The sequence below is a fragment of the Plutella xylostella genome, chromosome 22 (assembly GCF_932276165.1).
Source record: "Plutella xylostella chromosome 22, ilPluXylo3.1, whole genome shotgun sequence".
Lineage (NCBI taxonomy): Eukaryota > Metazoa > Arthropoda > Insecta > Lepidoptera > Plutellidae > Plutella > Plutella xylostella.
The window spans coordinates 5025883-5053852 of record NC_064002.1 but is presented as its reverse complement, the minus strand read 5'-3'; the positions used below and the strand labels follow the sequence as shown (position 1 = coordinate 5053852).

Here is a 27970-nt window from a genome sequence, read left to right as displayed (position 1 = left end):
CATCACCCGCTCTACACTATTTCTACACTATACACGGCGCAGCGCCGCCCGTAACATAAGACAAGTACTTTACTTGAGTTCCTTGCATGATATTTTTTAACATTTAAATGATCACGACACAGGCTTAGCCTAGTGTGGACTTCACTGAAATTCCATGCGAAATACCTAATGTCATCATTTAGTATGGACGACTTGTACCTACCATCTTTTATGTAATGTTTCTCACTGTATAATATTTGTCTATGCTTACATGGTGTGTAAATAAACTATTTTTGATTTTGATTTTGATTTTGATTTTGATCATTGCACTCTAATCTAATCAATGCCCCTTTGCCGCTGTTGGTCCAGTGAAGTCCAGTCCATAGCCGACTTGCCGCTGTCTTTTCTCACTGACACGTGAGTGACAGCATTTTGAGACTGTAAACTAGTAGTCTGTGGACATTAGACATCACGAACAACGATGAAAAAAATTTGTTGAAATTTCTTTGAATTTGTCGAAAAGTCAAAAATAAGTTGCGTTTGTGGAAGGATAATTTAGATCAGTGTCAAAGGTAAATATCGTATGTAAGAAACTACTATTTAAATGAATAACCTGCCACCGTAGGCGCCGAATACTTGTTATTGCAGTACCAATGCTGAAGTAAATTTCTTATTTGCTAGAAAGGTGTGAGTTATATAACCTTGAATCACGGGACCACAGTATTGATCAGAGTTTACGGTATTATTTTATTTTATAACGTGGACCAACTTATCAGGTATCTTCATAAAAAGTAGTAATTATTACGTGTTCATCTCAAACCCTTAGGCGTATCCCATGACTCAAACCATTACAAATTAAATATAATTCACAATTATGTTTTTTTTTATTATTTACCTTTACTTTAAACTAAATTTCAAAACAGTCCCTCATGTTTATCAAAATCACAATATTGAAAATCTAAAATTTCACACCATACAGCACCTTGAAAGTATCAAAAATCTTTGACTACTAAAAACTTTTCCTCATTTCTCACCATATTAAATTTTCTCTTACTTTTACACAAATTTATTAAGTTTTGATATTCCTATACAATAAGTTAAATTACTATTAGTCTTCAACATCAATGCCTTATAAAATGCATAAAAATCTCTGAGCTATTCCAGTTACTAGTGATTATAATAGTCTTTATATTCTTTGGTTTAGGTAACAAATTTAATTAACAATTTAATAGATAAAGTAAAAAGTAAGTAAAGTAAAAATTGTTTATTTGCACATAAAACACATAATACCTAAGTAAAATTTAAATCTTATTTTACAAAACAAAAAGTATTCTAGCGCACATCTTACATTTAAAATCACAAAATGAACAGGGGCCCCCGAACTAGGCTTTGCCCGTATCTCGGGGTACCATTAAAATCAAAATCTTATTGAAAGTAACATCAGTAATATAACATAACATACATACATAAGTACTTCACTACCTGGTTATTTGTCTGCACTTACTAGTGTAAGTAACTGAACTTATAAATTGGATCAAGGTTCACAATCAGACTTGTTTTTTTCATCCTTGAACCATTGTTATTGACACAGTAGCTTTTATAAAAAAAATGTTCTAAAATAGATGTTAGTGAAATTGAAATTGTGCCAAGAATCTGTTCTAGTGCAAGTCTATGTTGGTAGCACTGATATAACATATCTCTGAGCTGTGAGAAAGTGATGATACTTCTATCTATGTATAGTAGGAAACTACAGAAAATGTTTTGCTAATGCATTTATATCTCATTAACTCATTACAAATGATAGTAAAAACTTGAAAGGTATTCAGTAGTATTGTCTGCATGGGGAAGGTCATTTATGTCCTGAGTTTTATGGTGCTAATTTGGATAGCATTTTGTCCACCAGTGAAATATTAATTTGTTGTTAATGTTGGGATAGTATAGTAGATATTTCTAAATTTTGGTTATCTTGCACCAGACATTTTATTCATAATCTTCCTTATATTATTACTTTCTTAACTTCATCTCTTGTAATCAAATTATAATGAATTATGTATATTATTTACTTACAGAAGTGATTTGTTTTCTTTACAGACCTGACACTTCATAATTAAGGGCCGGGCACACAATAAAAGCAGTCATGCATCGTGCAGGTCGCATAGTCTTACAGGCTTCTAGTAAAGTAGGAAACAACGAGAGGTTTGCGTCATGGCTACTGAACAAGCCTCAGGTAAGCATCCAACTTTTTCATCTTTAATTGCCTATGTATTTTATTCTTTTTACATGTTTAAATATGTATTAGATAAAATATGTAAACTTAGGTACTTGTTTGTTGATGTCACTTTTTGATGACCTGGCAGGAAAAATTATTGATGAATTAAATTTGTTTATAGGCGACTGCCGTACCAGTATACAATGCGTCAGCCCACCGGCTGAAGAGCTCTACTGCGGCAGAACCATTCCTGAATGGATCCAGCTCGGCATATGTTGAGGACATGTACAATGCATGGCTCACCGACCCAGCTTCTGTGCATGCGGTAATTATACATTATATTAATAATTATCTTAAACTTATAATTTCCATGTTTGATGTGGTAAAGGCCTCAAATGGAGCATCAGACCAGATCAGATTTTGGCAATGAATTACAAAATCTCATTTCATAATTATTTTTATTCCACGAATTTCATTATGAGCTTGACTTGTATAATTTTCCTGCTATTGCTATCACTTTAAATTAAATTTAAATGAAGGTGACTAATCATAATCGCAAGAAGTAACAGCTCGTCTAAGATTTAACCTTTTCCACCTGGGTTGTTGCGATATTGCTGAAGATACAATAGATTTTCTAAGGAGCTTGAGTTCTAGGGATTCAACCAGTTAAAACAATGTGCATGATGGTAGAACTATGAATCTATTATAATGGTAACCCCTGGTATCATGTTAATGCCCAGAATTATCGCGCGCTATCAAGGAAGGAATTACTTACCGAGGTATTAGGATAGAATAAACTTTATATATTATTTCTGAGAATGAATATTAAACGAAGTTTCATCATAGAATTCCTTGTACGATATGTAGGTAAAGGTCTGTGACCTACGCATTGAGCGCACGTTACAGGTTTTTTTTTAATTCCTACTTCACGTAATGAATCATCGTCGCAATATTCTTGTTTGCGTCATTATTATAATACTGTAATATTAGGTGGGCAAATCTATTATCTCCCTTTGATAACATATAAAATGATTTCTAGTCTAGGCTTTATCGTGCATCCTGATGGGTGTGTACTCTGATAAAAGAGCTCATTTATCATCTTCAATATCAAAATCAAGTTGTGATTACTGTGCTGGATTCTTGCAATGCATTTCATTGTATGAGGTTAAGGTTATTTGATTATTTACTACTTTCCGCAACCAAATATTATGGTGGCGGATTTAAAACAAAATTATTTTATTGATCAAACAAAACACAAATTAATACCTAATAGCTATTTAGACAGTTGGAATAAACATTAAGCGGCCTTATCGCTAAAAGCGATCTCTTTGAGCATATACATAGATTTATATTATAGCAATAGCAGAGCTGCTGAGAATAATCTTTAGGGTTTCTTGATCTACTTGTTTTATAAACACTGTCGTTTAAAATGAGCGATGTTGTTGTAAAAGGTACATGAATAGTGATAATTGTAGAGTAAAGAGAAAACGATTATTGCCACATTAAGGGAGATAAGTGAGACAGAAGACGATATCACAGGCAATTGAGAGCGCTTAGTCATAGTCATACCTACATACATTCAAGTGGTAAAAACCAGATAATATGGGTAGGTACTTGCTTTTAACTTATTCTGCTATTTGTCTTGTGACATTAGCGCGCGCCACTCTTACGATTTGCTTGATTCACAATTAAACTTAATAATTTTTTTTGTGTATGATGTTACGAATAGTTTGCCTCGGCGCTAGATTAATTTCGAACCCGAAACATTTCAGGGTCATGTAAAACTCGCGCATTAGTTAGTTACATAACAGATTCGTCTATGTATGCAAAATGTGGAACTATTTTCAGATCTTTAACGTGCCATGCAAAGAGCATTATTACAGTGATTTGAAGCACTTATAGTGCTCTTTTCGTTTGCAAATAAATATTGATTTTGTCGTCGGCACAGAATTTTTGAACGCTTTGTAGGTGCCTTGATTTTTACAAACCTTGACCTGATTTTACTCTATACATTCTCATGTCTAGGTAAGAGCAGACTTCAGACGAGTATGAAAGAATGCAAAATTCATTCATTCATATCATTCATATCTGAAAAACTCAACTAATTTAGGTAGCAATAAAAGTTTTATACGATAGAAATGTTTCCACCAGGTAGGCATAGATTTTTATTCTTCTTTATCGTATGTTATGAAATAATTTGTCTTTGGTCCACCAACAGACGGTAATTCTTTCTGGTGTTTTCTGGTCTGAATTGGAATTAGGCTGTAATTTTGTGAATGACATTGTTACATTGGTTTAATGACGTAGTATTATACTATGACCTTAGTTCATTTCCGACCGCGTTAGAATAGAAGCCATGGAATATGTCTATAATTTTAGCTGGTCTGTCTGGATTCTATTAAAACAGCATGGAAAAAAATGGTAATATCACTGGGATTTCATAGCTAGTAAAGATCGAATCAATATTTCAAATGATAATGACTTTACAATTTTTTAAATTATGATCTAATAATATGTTAAATTCTTAAAAGGAGGCATCAAAATTACCATCAATTCACACTTTCGCACACCATACCTTGTTTATTTTCCTTTGGCTGTTGGGTCTAATAGCGATTCATGTAAAGGAGGATGCATTATGTCTTAGGAGTAGTATTTATGACTTCCGCCGTTGCGGTATGGTTGCCGGGATAAGAATGATCAACGTAAGCGGTTATAGCGTGCATGGTCACTTTGCGGTACTCATATAATTTTATCTGGTTATCACCATCTTTGTGACTTATACGTGTGTGTACAATGTAAGAATGAATGTGAATATTCAATGTAAAGTCCGCCTGCCCTTGAAATGTGAGTGACGTGCTGTCTCATGTTCGTGACTGTATCCATCTTTATTGCACAACTTTAATGTAGGCAGCGACTTCGTACGCCCTTTAGAATATTTATGCTATCGATAATGAAACGATTTTATCTCTATTGATTATTGATCTAATCTAGCTCTAAAAGAAAGATTCACGATGCATTGTTGAAGTTCGAGGAAGTTACTTTGATTTGTGTTTATTATTATTGCATGTCCAATATCGCCATCTAATACCTAGGTAGGTGTAAGTAGGTATACCGTACACATACCGAGAAAGTACAAACTTACTTACTGTATCTAAATCGCCCACATTGTAGATTTCCACCCTATAAATTCTTAGTTATCTATAAAAATATACACAGTACGTACGCCGCTTATATTATAATCGCATCGCTACAAGTTCCAATTAATTCATATATATATTTTTTTGTTCTAACAGTCTTGGGACGCATTCTTCCGCAACGCAACCGCCGGCGCCGGGCCCGGCGCTGCGTACCAGTCACCGCCGAACCTATCCCCTTACAATAAGAATGAAGTTCCCCTGTCATCTCTGGTGCCTGCCGCCGGTGGCCTGCCTTCCATCTCGTCAGGTAAACAAAACATCGTATACTAGTTTAAAAAAAAAGAAAAAGTTTTTTTTTGCGAATATACCTAAATATTATTTTTAGTCGGTGAAAAATGGGCAGCATATACTAGTCCAAACAATTAATTTTATAGTGTGCTTAAAAACTTAACTCATTATTACCTAGCTAATGAAATTCCAAAAAAACCCACTTCTGACCATATTTAAGCTTCAACGGATACAACACAAAATCTAATTTAATCTATACATATTTCTATCAATAATATTCCAAGCGATAAATGGTAAATAGCATTGATTTGATTCAATGATTTTATTTCTGTAGGTTCTCCCATCAACGAAAAGATCATCGATGACCATCTCGCCGTGCAAGCCATCATCAGGAGTTACCAGGTGAAACTCGTTCTTTATTATTTTATATCTGGTATTATTTTTGTTTGCACAAATATTTTTTACACTCTGTTCCCCTATTCTAAAACCCATCCGATAATTATTATAAAAATACCCCGTAGTTAGAAGTTTGTGGAACCTTGATATTTATCATAATTATTTAGTCTTATGTAAATACCTACGCTAATTGACACATACTCACAATAAAAGCAGTATTAGTTACACAAAAGACACAATAGGGTACACCTTTTCAGTTTTTAGTAATGCACCTTTCAATGGGGATGCTAGATTGTCTAGATTTGGGGACGGGATATTCAGTTAACTAAAAAAGACACGGTCATAATAAACACATAAATTAGTATCCGCATATAAAAAATAACAGCTCAAGTTAGCGATAAATTACAAAGATTATGTGAGGTGACTTTAGGCAAGTGGTTAAGAACTGCCTCGCAAAAGTTCCAAGTTGGGCGCCAAAAGATCCATGTGCGCGCTAAAAATCCCATGCTGGGCGCCAAAAGTCCCATGCTGGGCGCCAAAAATACCATGTTGGGCGCCATAAGCTCAGTGTCGGGCGCCAAAAGTTTCATCTCTTCGGTGAATTTTTCAACGTAGTGCAGTAATTTATCGCTCGCTCGTGTTGACACTATGGGCTATAATGTTGACGTGACGCGGGGGCGGTGGCGCAGGCTCGCGGTCACCTGGCTGCCGATGTGGACCCCCTCGGCATCACGACTAAGGATCTGCCCGCACTGGGCATGCGCGCACCACACTCCGAGCTCATCATGAGGAAATATTTCAACTTCGGTATGCAGGAGTACGGTCTATGGCTCGCGCTCTTTTTACACGGTTGTTTACGGGTTTGAAGTTATGTTGAGAGTCAATAAAAAGTGAATATTGAACTTCTTGCTGTAATTTTCATTGAATTTAAATTGAAGAGAGTAATATTTATCCATGATGTATTGGATTTGGTGCTATGCTAGATTTTGATACTGCGATTGTTTGCAGTTGGGAATCTGCTAATCGGTTGTTTCAGTAAGTTTGACGCACGTCCGAGTTCACGCAAATATAGTTACTTAATCCTAAATGAAATTGGGAAGTAATCGACATTGTTGCTTTTGAATGAAAATAAGGAAACAACCGACAATGTTGCTTTTGAATTAAAACTGGGAAACAACCGTGTAGAAACAGCTTTAGAAACGATCACAGCGCCGTTGGGAGATGTAGTATTATTTTCATATTATACTCCCCAGTTCAGGCGTGATTGTTTTGCTTATGTTTGTAGAGGCGCGCTACTTTGATATAAGTTGACAACTGCGATAAAAAAACACGCAATTATTTATCATCGCATTTTATAGTCAACTAATGTCATTGTTATCAATTGTATAACAATATCCAAGCTATGTATGTTAATTATGAGTTAATCCAGTTCAATCACCATTGTTTCAAAATTGAGTTACAATCTATCTCATTTGTCATTGCATCAGTCATATACGGGCCGATCAAAAGAATTGCTAGTCTCAAGACTGTTATGTTCTGTGCATGGTGTATTTACTGAAACATAATTTCATAGGCTTTCATGTGATGTACCTATTACAATGCATGAGATTACATTTATTTTTCTAGACGTTCATGCTTTCAATAAATCGTTTGTCCACTTGTTGTCTAATAATTATATAAAATATAAACGCTCAATTACTATTTGTGCTCATGCTACATTTATTGCAATAAACCCGTTTTAGAAGATATTTCTGTTAAACTTTGCAACCCTACATAATAAACATTTCTGTACTAATCAGTGGCGGCTGGTGCCTCAGATACCCGGTGGTGCACTTTATGGGTTTAGTTAGTCATTTTTTGGAGAAAAATAGATTAACTATTACAATTAGAAGTAGGTATATTTTACCTTATTTATTGACGCGAAATAGCTTCTCCGCCGAAACGAAAACAACACACGGAAAGCAAAATAAAGCATTTAGTCTCTCACATCCACATAACCATTTCTTTTTATTGAACATTTCACTTTTGAAAATTCAGGTAGGTAAGTACCTACTTATAAGTTTCATTTTTTGTTTTGCACTAATAAGGCCGAGGCGGCCCAGCAGATTTAATACCCAGTCTATTTTGCAATGTCCTATTGCTTTTTATGAAGTCAATATTGTATTTTGCACTCATTTTCACTCACACACACACATACACACTCACGAAATCTTTACTACTTTCTTAGTTAATAAGTAATTAGCAAATTAATTACGTATTCGCGCGCGAAAGGTGAAACCGACAATGACATGACAAGTGCATCGTTCGTAGGTCACGCCACCGGTCAAGGCCACCGCCCGCGCCTCTCGGGTCCCGTGGCGTCATTCGTATTATTTCGGCAATTTCCGGCCGCGTGCGGCGCACGAATTTATCCTAGAACTGCATACATTTTGTACTGAGCATCTTCCGTCTCACGCGCCGGGCGATTTCCATCCTGTTTCATACTATGTGTAGGAGCTCGCTCCGTGCGACAATCCGAGCGCACGAGGCCGTTTTTGTTCAAGCAAAAATAAGATCTAATTCTTTCGCAGTAGAAATCAAAATAGGCTAGCTCGATTTCATTTAACTCGTAAAGATAATCAGATTTATGTAATTTCTGTTTAGGGTAGGTTTTACGGTTGTTATATTGGTATTTTTTGTGAAGTTTTTTTAAAGATTTGGGACCTAGTATGATTTAGGAAGAAGGAAGGTACATATTTAGAAGGTTTTTAAATGGTAGTGCGTTGCACGGGCGCACTTAAGGTGCAGCCGCCACTGGTACTAATGTCTTCCGGGTCTTTGACGTATATTTCGAATCATAGTGCTGATGGTAGTTTTTCCGACTTGATATAGTCTCGGGGTCATTTGGTGGCGCAACTGGATCCTCTGGGAATTGCCACGGGCGACCCTGTGGCGAGCAGCCAATGGCGAGACGGCATGCGAGGCTTCGCTAGTGAGGCTGTCATAAGACAGCACGTCCGTTTTGGTATGCACGATATTAAATTCCCCGCCAATGATCCTGATAGCGGGACATGAATGCCGATAAAACTGAATCACCACCCGCTGCGCATTGCGTCATTACGCTTTCCGGTTAAACAAATCAAGCCCAAAGCGTTATTTGATCGTCTTATCGTGATAATACTTTTACCCAAGATCGTATGATATAATAATGTTTAAGTACAAAGTTATCATACCATTCAGGTTTCCATTCTCATGACCATTCATGTCCTTCTAACTGTCATTGAGCGATTTTTCTAAATGTTATTCGATTATATTGGGGATTGGGTTCTCTTGCACAAAAATATATCTTCGGTTGGGTCGCTGGGTTTTACATTCTTTATGTATTTATAGTTTGGTTCAAACCATCATCTATTATGTATCGGTTATTTATTTATGTATCGGTTTATTCTGTTTATCGAGAAATGCTTTTGCTCCACAGCTTTAAGTTGTCTTCTTATTCATTTTCTTCTTGCGTAGTATTTTTGTGTCGTTGAAATTGAGACTAGCTATTTGGATATCGGTCAACTAACTTGATGTAAGCTGAATAAAAATGCGTCATCATCCACCATATCCCTTCCTAATCTTGTATCGTGTGTTGGAGAAAATATTTGAATTAACATTAACCGTAAGGGCCTACTAATGTTGCTCGCAAATCAAATTCCTTTACTAGACTTAGCTGTAGTTGTGTTCGTTCTAAGATAGTGAAAGCTATGTTTTAGTGTTAGTAATATTATGTAAGTATCTACAAAAGAAATAATAAAAGTAGAATAACATTATCAGTGACTACCTAGTCATCTTGACTTTATTGTAAGCAATTTAAACCTATGTATATACACTCTTTTTACTACACACATGTTAAAATAACTACAAATGTAAAATCTCCTAAATGTATGTTTTTGCATCTAATATGGTTTTAGATTTATCTTGTTTTTGCACGGTGTCTATTAACTAATAAGTTAGTAAGTATGTCGAAAATCACTAACAATTTGCTCGATAGAGTTATAAAGTTGTGCCTCACAATATGTGGCATGAAGTAGCATTACTTCAATATTGAAGTATAAGTTTAGTTTTGCATAATTTACAATGTTTATTACATAAGTTAATGACGCAGCGTCAATAGCTACTTTATATTTCTGCTTATACCACCTATTCTTTAATGTATAATTTGACCCATTATAATATAATGTGCTTTAATGTATAATTTGACCCATTATAATATAATGTGCTTTTTATTATTATGATTTCTATACTTTTCCATTAACACTACCATCTGCAGTTACTTTCGTATACTAAATGAGACCGTTGAAACAACAAAACAGATCCGTGGACATCATATAGCCAAACTCGACCCGCTGGATTTACCCAAATTCGATTTGGAAAGTAAAAATCTTCGGGAAGTGATCCACAACAGCTACAGGTTTGGTAAGAAGGAACGACAGTACAGCACTTTTGCCGCTCAGTTTACATCCATATATATTCCTCATCAAGGTGCATTTGATTAGTTATGGCGGCAGTGGATTGTTGGTGTTCATTGTCATTTTATTAGTATGAATAAAATGCCATTCTGAAACGTGTGACCCTGTCTGTATCAAAAACCGTAGCTAAGACACTGAACGACATTTTTTGAAGCAAATAAATGTGTCCGTCTAATACGGATTTCTATAATATCAGCACAAAAGCTATAATTTCATGTTAATGCTTAATCTTTTTGAAAATTTACCTTATCCGTATAATGTTTTTTTCTTTGTTTTGCACCAGTCATTCAGCGGCTTATCTAGAACTCATGTTTTCATAACACGCGGTTCTGTATTGCACCTAAGATTTAGTCAACAGAATTAACTTAGGTTTCTTTAATTACTGCAACGCCATAACTAGAATGTATTGACGACCCAGCACGCATTTTAATGTTGTTATTGAAATCCGTAGGCTATCCTTAGGCCTTCATTTCTCCAATACCTTTCTCTTTTGGCATGTTTGGTGTAGATAAACTTATCTATTTATTTGATATATTGCGATAGATAAGCATGTATCCATATAGCATGTGGGATATCCTTTATTATTATATTGCAATGATATCAGTTTGGTGTACCTACCTAAGCATGGACGTCAATGATTTTGGAAAATATTTCATTTGAGTAGGTACTATTTTTTCCGCAAGTTTGGAAATACAGGATGTATCTATCTTTTATACTTATAACACTTTCTCCCGCAATACTCAGTCTACCTCCTAGTCTAGCTATACCATTAATATAATCTATAAATATCAGAAAGGAAATTTTGCGGGGGCGTGATTCTTCCTGAATTTTCCTACATGTTGTAATAAAAAATCCATAACAAAATTATAAAATAAATATTAAACTAGGAGAAAATATCTAACTAATACATTGTAGTTGGGATCAAAAGTGCACGTATTCTTACATTGTTTTGACACCTGAAACATCTTTGTTGGGCCGCCAAAGTATTTGTTTGGAGTTTGGACTACATTTGCGATGTACCCATTCATATTTCGACATTCATATACAATGTAAAAGTGTACATATAGTAAGTCACATACACTATCAATCATTGCTATCGGTATTGTTGTCTACGGAGAGTGCTATTCGCATATCTATATCTACGTATAAGTTTGCTTATTGGACTGTGGCCAGTTTATTTATTATTGTATCATATTGGCGCTTCGATTATAATTTTATATCTATATTATTATGTACACAGTTCTAGAAAGGGTAATTTTATTGGACCTAATTAAGTAAACATATGGAAGAGTATACGAAAATATCATAATGTATAACAGTAGGAAAAAGGCTAGTAAAGGGATTATGATATTGAATGTTCGTATGTCTGCTTATATGCTTTGGCACTGTTGTAATATAGCTTTTGTTTTAATTAAAATAAGCAAATCTAAATTTAAAATAATATGTCATAAGCACACTTTGAAATTTAGAAAAGTAGTATCCAATGCTGCACAATGTTACTTCTTTCTCTTATGGTCACTTTATGAATTCTAGATGAAGCCGACATGGACAGGGTATTTAAATTGCCCTCTACCACTTTCATTGGAGAAAAGGAAAAGACTTTGCCTCTCAGGTAATAAAACCCCCCATTAAAATACTAATGTATGGCTTTTATTCACCCTTTAAATAGCAACAAGACTAAACCCTCCCTCTATGCAAGCAGACATTTCACGCTAAATGGACAGAGGAAAGGTGAAACAAATGCACATAGCTTAAGTTAAGACTTGCTCTTAAATTTGCCTCTGTACGGTCAGCTGCATAAGTAGCTATACACTTTTGTACCTTGTCAAACTATCGAACCTTCAATGTCTCAATTCAGGCGGTTTCAGATTGACAAGGTACAAAAGTGTCTAGCTACTTATGCAGCTGACTGTACGTCAACTGTCATAACACTTCCTTCTATTTCCTTGACAGGGAGATCCTGAACCGTTTGGAGCAAGCGTACTGCAACAACATCGGCATAGAGTTCATGTTCATCAACTCGCTGGAGCAGTGCAACTGGATCCGGCAGCGCATGGAGCCGCCCAATGTCACCAAGATGACCCCCGACGAGAAGAGATTGATCCTCGCCCGGCTTACCAGATCTACAGGGTGAGTATTTCCTGGTTATACTGTCGTATTTATATGTATAAATTTAAATAATTATAAAAGATGTTATTGGTGTCCTTAAAATAGATGAGGGTCTCTTACATTACGAACCATGGAATTTGACCGACAGAAGTCTATTATTAAGTCCCTTCAGGAACCTCACAACAAAGCAGCCATGTAGCCAGTTAAATAATTTATATGGCTGTCTAGTGCGCGGGCTCCTATACAACGGCGCGGGTGGAAGGTGTAAAGTAATCCGCACGTCGGCGTCGCCATTGGAGCGCGCTACCCGAATCTTTACATCACTTTATTGTACACACCATGGCTTTAACAATATTCACACCTGCACATTTGACACTCCAGTTTCGAGAACTTCCTCGCCAAGAAGTGGTCGTCGGAGAAGCGGTTCGGGCTGGAGGGCTGCGAGATCCTCATCCCCGCCATGAAGCAGGTCATCGACGCGTCCACGCGCCTCGGCGTCGAGTCCATCATCATGGGCATGCCTCACCGAGGTCAGTGTTTTATAGGTTATTAACCCTAAAGGTCACCGCACATTTAAGCGTAACGTAAAGGGATCGCCTCTTTTTCCTCTGTCAACCAATAGAACGGGAGCTCGCGAACGCCTGGCGCGGACGCGTTCTCGAGCTCGCATTGGCGTTCTCGAGTGCATCATCAGTGGAGCGTGAATTATATTTGTATAAAGTCCAATCGAGGACGTCCCATGCAAGGACTAATGTTGATTGGGTCTCTGAAATTTCAGCTGACAGTGTTTAAGAGTTATGTCGGTAACCTTAGTTTCATGACAATTTTCCTCATAAGCTCTCACTAATGTGATTTTTTCCCATGTTAACAGGTCGTCTGAACGTGTTGGCCAACGTGTGCCGCAAGCCCCTGCATCAACTGTTCACGCAGTTCGCCGGTCTGGAGGCTGAAGATGACGTGAGTATCTCACTATACATAGATAGATAATGGTAGATTACCTGAAACCGAATTCTGAATAGCTCAATAACGAGTTAATTAATCACAATTTTTCACTAAAAGCTGAATTGTAGATGAAGAGAAGACTACGTATAAAGCCTCGTATTCACTAGGCGACAAATTGTCGCAGAACCTGTCTAGGCACATGTCGTCTACGTGTCGCCGCGACGTCGCGCTCTGTTCTGCGACGTCGCACGCGACTATACAGCGACATCTACGTGTCGAAGAACAGAGGCGCGAGCATAGGATTCGATACTATTTTCGAATCTACACGTAGGGTCGCTTTTACCAAACGCTAAACGTATTTAAATCAAATTTTAAATACATTTTGTACTAACTGACAGACGTATGACAGGCTACTAAATACGTTTAGAGTTTGGTGAAATTCCACCTAACATGGAAAAAACAAATGCCACTTTTGGAACTAACAAATTTGCCTTACATTTGACGATACGCAACGTAAACGGAGGTTTCGAATCCTGTGCTCGGGCAACAGGTTCCGTGTTTTGTCTCGCGAGACAGAACTTCCAGCGACATCAGTCTAGCGACCGCTGTTGCAGAGTGTGGACGCGTGCGCGACTTCTAGCACGCAGCACTAACTGCCACGACAACCTCGGGCGACATGTCGGCGGAGACTGCTGGTGTGGACAATCAAAATGTATCACGACATGTTTTCAAAATGTTCTGAGAACACGCACCGTAGATGTTCTGTAACAGTCTCAGAACTTGTGCCCTAGTGAATTCGAGGCTTAACTGTAAACATTCTCGATCTCAATATCGACCTGTATGTTGTTATTTTAAGCTGTAATAACTTTGTTAACCCTGCAAATTACACATCATACATTCTTTCAGGGTTCCGGAGACGTAAAATACCATTTAGGTACATACATCGAGCGTCTCAACCGCGTCACAAACAAGAACATCCGTCTGGCGGTCTGCGCTAACCCGTCGCACTTGGAGGCCGTTGACCCCGTCGTGCAGGGCAAGACCCGGGCCGAACAGTTCTACAGAGGCGACAATGAGGGCAAGAAGGTAAAGAGATTGATTGATTCTTTAAGCACTGTAGAGATGACGATAGCTTTCACTTGGAGGCCCATCGACATCGTCGTGCGGGGAAAGACAATAGAAGAATAGTTCTACAGAGGCGACAATGAGGGCAAGAAGGTAAGGACTCTTATTGCACTTTAGAGAAGATATCTTTGGCTAAAGTAGTAAAGAGAAGTGGTAATAAGACAGATTTCGTGGCTATCAACCCCGTCGTGCAAGGTGTGACACGAGCAGAACAGTTCTATAGAGGCGACAATGAGAGAATTAGTTCTTATATTGCACTAAAGAGTCTTACTGACCTATATTACTCATTTCAATACATCCATATTGCTATAGCTCTCACTAAAATATAGATTTTTAGACTACCTACCTACCCTTCGCAAAAGTCGCAGCGCAAAAGCCGCTACAGATTTTATATGAACTACCGCACATTTTCTTAGGTGACTTACGAAATCCACGAGTGTCTTTTGATCTGCGATTCAGCAGGCTAGCTACCCTTCAGTATACCTACCATCTTTTAAAAATCCACTAACCTTACCCGCCATTCCACCACCAGGTGATGTCAATCCTTCTTCACGGCGACGCGGCGTTCGCCGGCCAGGGCGTGGTGTTCGAGACGATGCACCTGTCGGACCTGCCCGCGTACACCACACACGGCACCATCCACATCGTGGTCAACAACCAGATCGGCTTCACCACCGACCCTCGGCACTCGCGCTCTTCCGCTTACTGCACAGGTTAGTTAAAGTGATTAAAGTGAAAGTGAAAGTTAGAACTGCCCGGTAACGGCGCTGTAGGGTCACAGGCTTCGCGGTGCCTATATTAGGAGCGCTGCTGTGCTAATAAGGAGTATATCTAGTGGGAGTTAGGTATTTGGCTTCTTCTTCAGCCTATAGCAGTCCACTGCTGGATGTAGGGGTCTCGCAAAGCACGTTACTGGATCCGATCTATAGCTGGCTTCAGGGTGTCTATAGTTCTGAGCGTTGCTGCGCTAATAACGACTATCTCGTTGGAGTAAAGTATTAAGTGAAGAGAGACGATGCACCTGTCGGACCTGCCCGCGTACACCACGCACGGCACCATCCACATCGTGGTCAACAACCAGATCGGCTTCACCACCGACCCGCGGCACTCGCGCTCTTCTGCTTACTGCACAGGTGAGGGGCAATCCCGCGTGCGTGATCAAATCCGCATGCTGTTAAAAATAGCCTTACGGCACTGCAGGGTTACTTCAGCCTATAGCAGTCCACTGCCGGACGTAGACGTCTCGCAAGGCACGTTACTGGATGCGATTTATAGCTGGCTTCGTTCGGGGTGTCTATATTATAAAATACAGGGTGTTGCAAAAAGGGTATATCAAGCCGAAACCAGCATGTGCAGCATGTTATATCTAAGCCCGGGAAAGAAGTCAGAATCTCAAAATACGGTACCGTTTTTGAGTAATTAACGTTCAAAGTTTTACTCGAAAACTGGGTACCAACAACCCTGACGTGACACAGAAACCTACATATCGACGAGTGTCAACGACCTTATAAAATCACGTACCTATGGAAACCGATCCGTTCATTTTTAAATATTTTATTCTTTAAGCCCACGCTACACTCGCGCCGCGAACGTCCGCGAAACGCGAGTTCACGCCCCGGTATTTATTTTTACTTGTCTCTAATATTACGTAAATAATAGACAGTGAAAAATAAGACTTAGTAAAACTATTTTTTCTGTTTATTAAATTGGTTTCTGAAATTCGAAGAAAAAAAAATGCCGGAAACGGGAACGGGTCTTCGACTTACTGGCAACATCGTCGTTTATTTTCTCTATTGGCAACAATTCAACAATATGGCAACAGGTGAAAAAAATGCTTTCTGCTTTTTTATGTTTACTAATAAATAATATTACTAGTAACTAATTTGAAAGTTCATAGGAATAATTATAATCGTGATTCAGTGCCGATTTAAACTTTAGCATAATTAAACAGAAACACTTGGAACTTACACAAGTCTGACCGTTTTAACCTTTTTCTCGTGGTTCAAGTGTTTTGTTGTTTTTCGTGTTAAGTATTACTTCAAAAAAGTTAGTATTGTGAAAGTGGAATGTGATTTATGTGATTATTTGAGGCTGCGGTGGTTCATCAGATATCTGTGAAGAGTTGAAGATGTAGTGTTGTGTTTGTTGCGGAAAAGGATTGTTGTGAAAATGGATTGAACTAGGTATGTTTTTCTTTGATTGTATCCCAAGAATGTTCTTGTTGCAATGTTTCAAAACTAGGGAGGTATAACGTACAAATTCCAAACATACTCTTGTGTTTCTAATCAGTAATATTTCTAATTTGCGGCCTCCGATTTATCATATGTTTTTGAGGTTATGTTTTTGTTTACAATAAACACGTCAGCTTTTGACGTAATGCTATCAGAACGTAGGGTTGCCAAAAACGATACAGAATAAAATATGGATTAAATTTTGTATGGGACGATAAAAATGTCGTGCGCCCGATTCCAACATCGAAAACGTTATCTCCGGGATAAGTTGTGTGGACCCTTTTCGGCTTAATATACCAATTTTGCAACACCCGGTATAGTTACGGCACTGCAGGGTTACTAGTCAGCCTATAGCAGTCAACTGCTGGATGTAGGCGTCTCGCAATGCACGTTACTGGATGCAATCCATAGCTGGTTTCGAGATGCCGATGTTTCGGAGCGCTGCTGCGCTAAAAACGACCTTTTGTCGTTGGAAAAAAGGCAGGTATATTGGTTGCTTTATGTATGTATTTTTATAGTATGAAAAATTATTATATTGTATAACATTTATGTACACTTTTAATGTTGTATTTTTCTCCAGCGTATAAACCAACCTATTTCCTCCACAGACGTGGCCCGCGTGGTCAACGCGCCCATCTTCCACGTGAACAGCGACAACCCCGAAGCCGTGATGCACGTGTGCAACGTGGCCGCCGAGTGGCGCAGCACGTTCCACAAGGATGTGGTCATCGACATCGTGGGCTACCGCCGCAACGGACACAACGAGGTGGACGAGCCCATGTTCACTCAGCCGCTCATGTACCAGAAGATCAGGAACACGCCGCCAGGTTTGAGACGTATCCAGAAGGGCTAGCACGGGGCGCGTGTAAGACGTGAAAAAGGTTTTGCATCGCGCTCACTCACATCACATCACGCAGCGAGTGCGATGGAGAATTTTTGTCATGGCTTAATTGCGCCCCGTGCTTGCCCTTCTTATGTTAATAAATCTAGGTCTAGCAAGCCGAAATTGGATGTGGGCATTCCTTCTTTTGTTGAATGACTCCCTTAACTTACCACTAAATTCGTACTATACCTTAGCAAGATCCTGTATACGGCATGCTAAAGTGAGAAAAAAAAAGGGTTAAAAAAAAAGTATATAAGCAGATTGAAAGTACATCAGGCGTATGGTTTGTGCATCAGACTTATTACCATACCATGACTGTGGTAGTAAAAACCTTTGTTTTACACTTACCCATCTAACCAAACACCCTTCCTTCCAGTATTGGAGAAGTACGCCCAACAACTCATCACCGAAGGCGTGGTCACAGCGGAAGAGGTGAAAGACGTCAAGGACAAGTATGACAAGATCTGCGAAGACGCCTACAACCAGGCGAAACAGGAGACGCATATCAAGTACAAGGACTGGCTGGACTCGCCTTGGTCCGGTTTCTTTGAGGGCAAGGACCCCTTGAAGGTGAGCTATGTGTTTTATTTTATAATGCGTTCTAAGTTTTTATATATTATAAGAGAGTGCGTTTGTTTTTTTTATGATTATGGTGATACATTGAAATTGGCATTGTAATTCATTCCATTCCAAAAGATAAAGATAAAAAAAAGTATGAATTAGGCTTGCTAGAATTAACCCTAATTTCCGATATGGTAAAAAAATATTGTACGCATACAGCGTTAAGAAACGCATTATAAATTAAGCACTGTAAAAGTATGTCAATGCTTATTTATTGCCAAAAATTCATTCATACAAAGTGAAAAAAAGAATAACTATCCATCTTTCCCCACCCAGATGTCGCCAACAGGCGTGCACGAAGAGACGCTAGTGCACATCGGCAAGCGCTTCTCCTCCCCGCCCCCCAACGCCGCCGAGTTCGAGATCCACAAGGGTCTACTCCGCATCCTGAAGACCCGCATGGAGATGGTGGAGAGCCGCACCGTGGACTGGGCGCTGGCCGAGGCGATGGCGTTCGGCTCGCTGCTGAAGGAGGGCATCCACGTGCGCCTGTCCGGGGAGGACGTGGAGCGAGGCACGTTCTCGCACAGGTATGTGTCTGGTGGCGTTTGATTGGTACGGAGGGTGGAATGCGTTAGAATCGAGCGACGCCATTGGTCGCTCTATCGCGATTCGTCATTGAAGGACCGCTTCATGGGAGAAAGTGGAGTGAGGCACGTTCTCGCACAGGTATGTGTCTAGTGGCGTTTGATTGGTCCGGATGGTGGAATGCGTTAGAATCGAGCGACGCTATTGGTCGCTCTATTGCGATTCGTCATTGAAGCGCTCCGATGGATCATTCATTTAAGAGTGTAGAAGTCGGCCGCCATTTTGTTCTCGAAGCGTTTAGTTAGTTAAGGGTTATTCCGTATTCTGACTCGCATGGATATGGCATTAGCGCGCTCCTATCACTCATTTATGAGTGTATCATGCGCAGTCGGCCGCCATTTTAGTATCTTGAGACGTTTAGCGCTAGTAAGTGTCTACTCCGGATCCTGAAGACGCGCATGGAGATGGTGGAGAGCCGCGCTGGGCGCTGGCCGAGGCGTTGGCGTTCGGCTCGCTGCTGAAGGAGGGCATCCACGTGCGCCTGTCCGGGGAGGACGTGGAGCGAGGCACGTTCTCGCACAGGTATGTGTCTGGTGGCGTTTGATTGGTCCGGATGGTGCAATGCGGCAGTATCTAGCGACACTATTGGTCGCTCTATAGCGATTCGTCATTGAAGCGCTCCGATTGCTCTCTTAACATTCCGGGGAGGACGTGGAGCGAGGCACGTTCTCGCACAGGTATGTGTCTGGTGGCGTTTGATTGGTCCGGATGGTGGTATGCGTCAGTATATAGCGACGCTATTGGTCGCTCTATCGCGATTCGTCTATAGCGCTATGCAGTCTTATAATTCATTTATGAGTGTAGCTTACGCAATCGGCCGTCATTTTAGTTTCTTACTTGAAGCGTGGAGTGAGGCACGTTCTCGCACAGGTATGTAATAAAATGGCATTTGATTGGTCCAATGGTGGAATGCGTCAGAACCTAGCGACGCTATTGGTGCCATCTACGCCGCTCGGTGGCTATTCGTCTATTGCGCGGCATTGACCGCTCTTTTGTCCATTTTTAGCGGATGAGAAGCCAACAGCACACTACAACGTCTACGCGGCGGCCTTTTGGTCTTCTTTCCTTCTGGAAATGGAGAAGTTTTTGGACGCACTATAAAATTTGAGTTTCCAATGAGATCTACTGTTATCATATCCACAGTGTAATAAATACGTATTTTATTCTCTTTTATTTATTTATATGGCCTATTTAGTTCCCACTGCTGGGCAAAGGCCTCCCCTTTTTTCTTCCACACCCTTATTATCGTTAACAAAACAAAACTTAACCCCACACTCCTTGTCCCCAGACACCACGTGCTCCACCACCAGAAGGTGGACAAGGCGACGTACTGCGCGCTCGCGCACCTCTACCCGGACCAGGCGCCGTACACCGTGTGCAACAGCTCGCTGTCCGAGTACGGTACGTGTCTGTCGGGGAACCGATTATCGGTTACCACCGGTACCATTAGTGCGTTGCGCTGCGTGGCGTCTCGACGTCAATATGCTACATTGACGTGGGAACCCATTACTGTTGGTGAGGTTTCACTCTTAGCAATGCGGACCAGGCGCCGTACACCGTGTGCAACAGCTCGCTGTCTGAATACGGTACGTGTCTGTCGAGGAACCGATTACCGGTTCGGCCTCATTAGTGCTGCTTGCGTGAATATGCCATTGACGTGATAAAAAATACATGGAAGATGACGCAATGCACGACTAAGGGTTCACTCTTACCAGTGCGAGGTATTTAAGACTTCGGTGATCATAGACAGGTGGTGGGTTAGTAGGATGGAGAAGTAGCTATGTGGACAACCTAGGAAAAGCGGACGATGATCTTAATATAGATATCGAAGCTGCAAGCGCCTTAGCTATACAGCAAGTTTGCACCAGCTCCACCACCAGAAGGTGGACAAGGCGACGTACTGCACCTCTACCCGGACCAGGCGCCGTACACCGTGTGCAACAGCTCGCTGTCCGAGTACGATATGTGTCTGTCGAGGAACCGAATACCGGTTCTTACTGTTGATGCTACATTGGTGCGTTGCGCTGCGTTGCGTCTCGACGTCAAAATGATTGACGTGATAAAAAATACATGGAAGATGACGCAATGCACAACTTACTGCAAGTTTCTATAACTCTATCTATAACTGGTAGTTACTTCCATAGGATTTGACAGATTGTTACTTTTGATTATGTCAAAATCGTATGAAAGTAACTACCAGTTATAGATAGATAGAGATATAGAAACTGGCAGTTAGTGTTCACTCTTACCAGTGCGAGGTATTTAAGACTTTGGCGATCATAGACAAGAAGGTTGAGGTAATAGTGATGTGGAGCTTTTAGAAAAAAACAGTAGACCATCATCTTAAAATAGATATCGAAGCTACAAGCGCCTTATAGCTATATAGCAAGTGTGCACCAGCTCCAGCACCAGAAGGTGGACAAGGCGACGTACTGCACCTCTACCCGGACCAGGCGCCGTACACCGTGTGCAACAGCTCGCTGTCCGAGTACGGTACGTGTGTGTCGGGGAGCCGATTACCGGTTCGGCCCTATTAGGCAATATGACCCATTGTGTTGTGTTGTGTTGCTGTCCTAAGGTACCCCAGTGGTACAGAGGGACTTTCCAAGCGTATACGCCACGCCGTTCTGCCCTCAGCAACTACTCTGGCCTCCGTCCAGCTCAGGTTTTGTGCTCGCAGCTCGCCGTTCACCCATAATTATATCCATATGGGACATCCCATTGACGTGATAAAAAATATATGGAAGATGACGCAATGCACAACTGAGGCTTCAGCTTCAGCTTACCAGTGCGAGGTACTTAAGACTTCGGCGATCATAGACAGTAGGTCGGTTATGGCAGGTTGAGGTAATAGTGATGTGGACCTCCTAGGAAAAGCGGACGATGATCTTAAAATAGATATCGATGCTGCAAGCGCCTTAGCTATATAGCAACTTTGCACTAGCTCCACCACCAGAAGGTGGACAAGGCGACGTACTGCACCTCTACCCGGACCAGGCGCCGTACACCGTGTGCACAGCTCGCTGTCCGAGTACGGTACGTGTGTGTCGGGGAACCGATTACCGGTGCGGTAGACTCGAACATAGGATGTTTTTAAAAGCATTCGGATTTACTCACGCATGCGGGATTGCCCCGCATGCTTCAAACAAGCATTCATCGTGACGCGAGGAATATGAACGCGAGACGCGGGAAAATAGCGACCATCCCGCGTGCGTGATGGAAACCGTAACCTGTTAAACAGTATAGGAAGGTAGCGAGGCACGCAACAATAGTGCTGTTAAAAAACTTACTGATATGGGAACTGAAGCTGCTACACAGGTTCGTTATTGACATCTATAAACTCGTTCGGTGCGCGTTCCACCAATTACTGCACCGCATTTATGGCGAATTGTGATATAGTCACGTTTATCTACGTCGATAACGAACCCGTGTAGCGGCAACTTGAAACGCATTAGCTGTATAGACATTCTTGATCGCTTTATTTACATTAGAGACAGTATTATGTGTATTCTAACATGCCCTACCCCACAGGTGTGCTCGGCTTCGAGGTCGGCTACTCCGTGACCAACCCGAACGCTCTCGTCCTATGGGAGGCTCAGTTCGGAGACTTCAACAACGTGGCGCAGTGCATCATCGACCAGTTCATCTCGAGCGGACAGGCCAAGTGGGTGCGCCAGTCCGGCCTCGTGCTGCTGCAGCCGCACGGCATGGAGGGCATGGTATGTGGTTTGAGATGTAAGAGGAACTATCTACAGGGTGTTGCAAAAAGCCATACAAAGCTGAAGGTTTTTGCAACAACCTGTATAGCGATATTTTAGGTCTCTTGGGAGGTGCGGGGTGGAATACGTCAAGCAAGACCAAGCGACACCATTAGTGCGCTCTATTATGCCACTGCGTCGCCATTTGTCGCACGGCATGGAGGGCATGGTATGTGGAAAATAAAACATCTAAATGGGCCTTTTTAGGTATAATGAGAAAGGAATAATAAGCGACGCCATTACTGCGTTATGCTGCTCGGTCCATATTGGTATGATGCTACCGGGAGGGATGGAGGGCATGGTATGTGGCTTGTGGAGGTGTAAGAGGATCTTTAAAGAGCGATCTCTTAGGTCTATTTAGAGGTGTGAGGTGGAATACGTCATTAGTGCGCTCTATTATGCCACTGAGTCACCATTTGTCTATTACTGCATTGACGCGCTCTGACTGATTGCTGCTTTTCATTCACCTATGAGGCCGGAATTATGATCCATTATCGTGAATTTTATTGTACTTTCTTATTTTTCTGTTGAAGACACAAGACAGCCACGCTGAAGTGAGATGCAGATTTTCTGTATCATACGGACGATGCAATCTACTGAGGTCGGCGTTCGCTTTTCAATTCATTGCCATCGGCATAACAACGACCTAATTATCAACGTAACGTTAATTATCAGTAATAATAACCTATGTAATTTATTCCCCAGGGTCCCGAGCACTCGTCGGCCCGTCTGGAGCGTTTCCTGCAGATGAGCTCCGACGACCCCGACTACATGCCGCCGGAGAGCCCCGACTTTGAAGGTATTTACTTTAATATCTTCACTATTGACATTATACCCATCATTATAGTTACTTGAGTTAAACATAATTGGACGGTTGTTTCCTGTCTCTCCTAAAACCTTACTTTCTCTTCAATAATGAAATGTTAAAATCGACTCGAGTTATGACAAAATGAAACTAGATTTGGAAGTCAAAACAGATTTTGTTCAATGAGATCTCGGAGCGAGCTGCAATGCCACAAATAGACATTAAACTTCCAGTTTAACCTTAAACACTATGGGTGACTTGCACCAAACATATAAACAAAAAAAATGCTATCTTTCTTTGACAGTATACTGACTGAGCAGGACAGCAATAGATTTAATTTCGTTTAATTGTTCAGTGCAAGTCACCTATGCCTTGTACAAACAAATACCTGAAACATTTACCCGCAACTTAAACCCTTATTTCTCCCCCAGTGCGCCAACTGCACGACGCCAACTGGATAGTGGCGAACTGCTCGAGCCCCGCGTCGTACTTCCACATCCTGCGGCGGCAGATCGCGCTGCCGTTCCGCAAGCCGCTCATACTGATGACGCCCAAGAGCCTGCTGCGCCACCCCGAGGCCAAGTCGCCCTTCGACGAGATGAACGAGGGCACCAGCTTCCGCAGGTAACGTTTGTCCGGCTCGAAGGATCGAAATGTTGCGAATTGAAACGAGTTTGGCTACGGAAAACTAAACTTTCAATTATTTATTTATTTATTTATTTATTTAATCCTTTATTGCACAAATATAAAAATAAGTGTACAAAGGGTGGACTTAATGCTACAAGCAGTTTATTTATTTGTTTATTTATTCATAAATTAGTTGGATAATATATTATTTAAAACTCTTATACTATATCCACTGCGCCGTATTTCTACATACTGCGACGACAGATCGAAGAACTGGTCGAAAAATTACGGAAATGACGACACCTAGTCGGCTCGATCTTTGACAGGTAGCCTGCATGAGGAAGGTCGAGCTCAGAGTATGTTGGAGCTCAAAAAAACATGTTAAACATGTTTTAATAGGTGTTCTTTATTCCCAGATTGATCCCTGACGAGGGCCCGGCGGCCCAAGAGCCAGGCAATGTGCGCAAGCTGGTGTTCTGCTCCGGACGCGTCTACTACGACCTGCTGAAGCAACGCCGCGAGAAGGGACTGGAAAAGGATATCGCTATTGCTAGGTAAGTTTTTAATGAGTTGAATATTATGTGAAATTATAGATTCAGTGTTTTTCCTGTATTAGAAATATCTTTGACACTAATGTTTGACATTGAGACCTAATTCTTTCAATTATATATTTAATTCACAGACCACAGGTACATAATTATTATAAAACGAAGGCTAAATATTGTTCTGGTTGAAACCTAGCTTTAGACTACGTGTTATAATAAGGGCATATATTATCTATGCTAAAACTCAATTTCTTCCCTCACAGATTGGAGCAAATCTCTCCGTTCCCCTTCGACCTGATCAAGGCGGAGGTCGCCAAGTACCCGAACGCCCAACTGGTGTGGAGCCAGGAGGAGCACAAGAACCAGGGCTCGTGGAGCTACGTCGAGCCGCGCTTCCGCACGCTGCTGCTCAACCAGAAGCAGATCAGGTTAGACTGGACACATTGTACTGTTCTTTTTATTTTTTGGGTATCGCAGGTCGCCAGTAAATTTTTTTGCTCGACTGCTCCTCGGAATAAGGATGTGGTGTCTATGGTTCTGTAGCTTCACAGAAGATTCCAGAAAGGCTAGAGAAATAAAGTGAATCCAATATGGCAGTGGGCCAATCAGTGAGTAAGTAATTGCATGTTACCGACTATAATACAAACCAGCTGTAACATATAACACAGTTTTTACTATGTTTTTCAATAAAGTGCAGATAAATATATTTTAGTTTCCCGTACTCTGAGTAGTAAATACTAAATATCGTATCATAAATAAATTGAGACGCTCAAGTTTAGGTATTTTTCGACTTTATACCATATTTTTGTCATTAATAATTTCATGCAATTCCTGTAGGTAGAAGTAATACTTTGTAATTTTAGTCCAACGCAGCAATCCCTCTCCTAACCACCCCCGATCTACCTACCAACCTCCCAAAGGGCACAACAACCCTATAAATCTAAATTTAAATGATTGTACAATTTTTGGGTGTTGGTTACAGGGCAAAGTCCCAAGACCAGGGGTGGTTTAGCAAACTGTTCGGCAAAGCTGAGCCGCCCGCGCCCCAAACCGAAACAGAGACTGAGCTAGTACCGCGCACCATTAGGTGAGAAATATTGCATTAGCACCTTATGTGGCTTCCACTGCTGGCTGTAGTATTGTACGGTGCTATTTTGTCGTATTGGCGGCTGGGGCGTTCTCAATATTTTTTGTTCATGTTGCATATAATTATATCTCTATTTGTATAAAGCCATTTTGCAATATAACCCCCGAATTCATAGAAAGCACTGTCTGTAAGCTGATCGCTATAGTTCATTCTATGAATTCGGGGGTAGGTATATGTCGCTGTCATATTTTAGTTCTGTCTCGCATATCACTTTGACTATCTCGTTGTTTTAAGTTTTAGAACGTTTCTAATTACATTATCTGCACTTTATTAAAACTATTGTACCTACTTATTTTTGTGTGGTAAAAACTGTTGTAATTCATGGAGGTAATGACATGTTTCTACAATAAAAAAATATAGGCTGTTGCGGATTTTTAATAAGAAAATATCTTACTGTTAAGGGTATTATGTTACAGGTCAGTTACGTTGGTACTGATATATGTTCTTAAAATAAACACATCTAACTGTAATGTTTGTTTCAGCTACAACGGGCGCGCGACGGCCGCCTCGCCCGCCACCGGCTCCAAGGCCGCTCACAACAAGGAACTCCGAAATCTCCTCGAAGAGTTCAGCATGCTCTAAGCATTCACCACCACATCTCACATCCCCTATTGTGAAGCAACCCTACTCTACAACCGTGCCACTAACTTTGCCGTAAAAAGTTATTTTAATCCAATGAGGTTATCATTGAAACGTCAGAATAATAACAGTAGGCAATGTGTCAGATTGACAGTTAATTGAGGGTTACTATTTTAAAAATATTTCAGGGTTGCCATCTTTTGCTTCGGCAAAGTTGGCTTGCACGGTTGTGAATAATATCATTCGGAATTTATAGCTTATCGATTTTTGACGTATAATACCTGTGTTTCAGTATAAAAATAAGTTTAATGAATGGTATGTTTTAGAGCAGAGTTGTGAAGTAATAGGTTCACCCTACGACGGTACCTGAACCGTAGCCAGCACCGGACGATTCAGTGTCACACTCGAAACGAACTAACTCGCGGAGATTTACATTAAATGTTCATTTTATTTTGTCTTTTGTCAGTATTTAACTTAATACTATTATAGGTAGACTAGTTAGATAAATCCTATTTATTTATTTAACGTAGCATTAAACGTGAGTGTAGTTGGTTTATTTTTATTTTTGTCGCAACGCCGCATTCTCACGTGTCTCCACTCTTTTGTTATAAACAATTTCTTTTTTTTTTTCAAATAATTTTATGATATAATACAGTAAAATCATAATAAATTCACACTAAATGCAGGACGGTAATTTGATTTACTTAGTAGAAAATGATAAAATTACTAATTTTTTTTATTAATATTAATTAACAATATTCTCGGTACAATGTTGTAGTTAGCGCATCGCCTTCGCGTTTCATTTGCTAGTCAAAGACGTCGAACGTTGTCGGTGATATTGTTTAACTTTTTCCTGCACTCGTATAACGATATTCTATTTCAGATATTATTAGCTAGTATACTAAGCACTGGTAAAGTACACTGTAGGTCAGGTACATAATGTACTGTACATAGCTCGCTTGTAGGTTCCGTAGTTACCACTACCGTTGAGAACGGAAAACTTTCGGTAACAATAGTAACACTAACAGCTTTGTAAATTATCTCGCGTGGACTCACGTACCTAACTCTCCTTTCTGTAGTAAATCTGTGAGAATAAGCTCTATAATATTTTAAAATCACTCTCCTATGATTAATTTATTGTCACATTTCACTATTTTGGTTATCATTTTATTTGCTATAACGATTTTATTAACTTATTTGATTGTAATACGCAGGCTTAATTGTATTTGAAGTTGTTATTTTACCGTTAAATTTGATAATTTGGATGTTTTAAACTGTATTTTGGTCGTAGTGGCCGCCTTGCTCAGGTCGCATGGAGAAATGGAAGGGAATCATGGATGAATTAGCAGAAGGGTTCGGCAGGTTTACCTGAGCCAATTTATTGCTAAAATTAGTTGGACGAGTTAATTTACAAATAAATATATTCAAATTTAAATGATTGTGTTTTTTTACATGTGCTGGTTGGGCCGGGGTGATAATTATTATTTAAAACTTAAAATGCAAAGTAC

General features: G+C 40.2%; 1 protein-coding gene across 1 annotated transcript; it reads left to right on the top strand.

The window, feature by feature from the left end:
• The first annotated feature begins 394 nt into the window (after positions 1-394).
• On the top strand, positions 395-27897 carry LOC105395068 (2-oxoglutarate dehydrogenase complex component E1). Its single transcript, XM_048629018.1, has 22 exons — positions 395-551; positions 2071-2206; positions 2370-2513; positions 5482-5632; positions 5948-6015; positions 10347-10449; positions 12036-12114; positions 12456-12632; positions 12993-13141; positions 13483-13568; positions 14460-14639; positions 15211-15391; positions 17518-17736; positions 18169-18362; positions 18690-18943; positions 20290-20402; positions 22533-22720; positions 23465-23558; positions 23996-24188; positions 24608-24745; positions 25000-25164; positions 26366-27897. Exons 2-22 carry the CDS (start codon positions 2117-2119, stop codon positions 26463-26465), a joined length of 3066 nt encoding a protein of 1021 aa, XP_048484975.1. The 5' UTR covers positions 395-551; positions 2071-2116; the 3' UTR covers positions 26466-27897.
• The last annotated feature ends 73 nt before the right edge of the window (positions 27898-27970 follow it).

Bases quoted from the DNA above. Each gene is read 5' to 3' on its own strand.
- LOC105395068 (XM_048629018.1), top strand. From the start codon at position 2,117: ATGCATCGTGCAGGTCGCATAGTCTTACAGGCTTCTAGTAAAGTAGGA. The intron at 13,142-13,482 runs GTCAGTGTTTTA...CCATGTTAACAG, and splicing joins CATGGGCATGCCTCACCGAG to GTCGTCTGAACGTGTTGGCC. The intron at 22,721-23,464 runs GTATGTGGTTTG...TTTATTCCCCAG, and splicing joins CGCACGGCATGGAGGGCATG to GGTCCCGAGCACTCGTCGGC.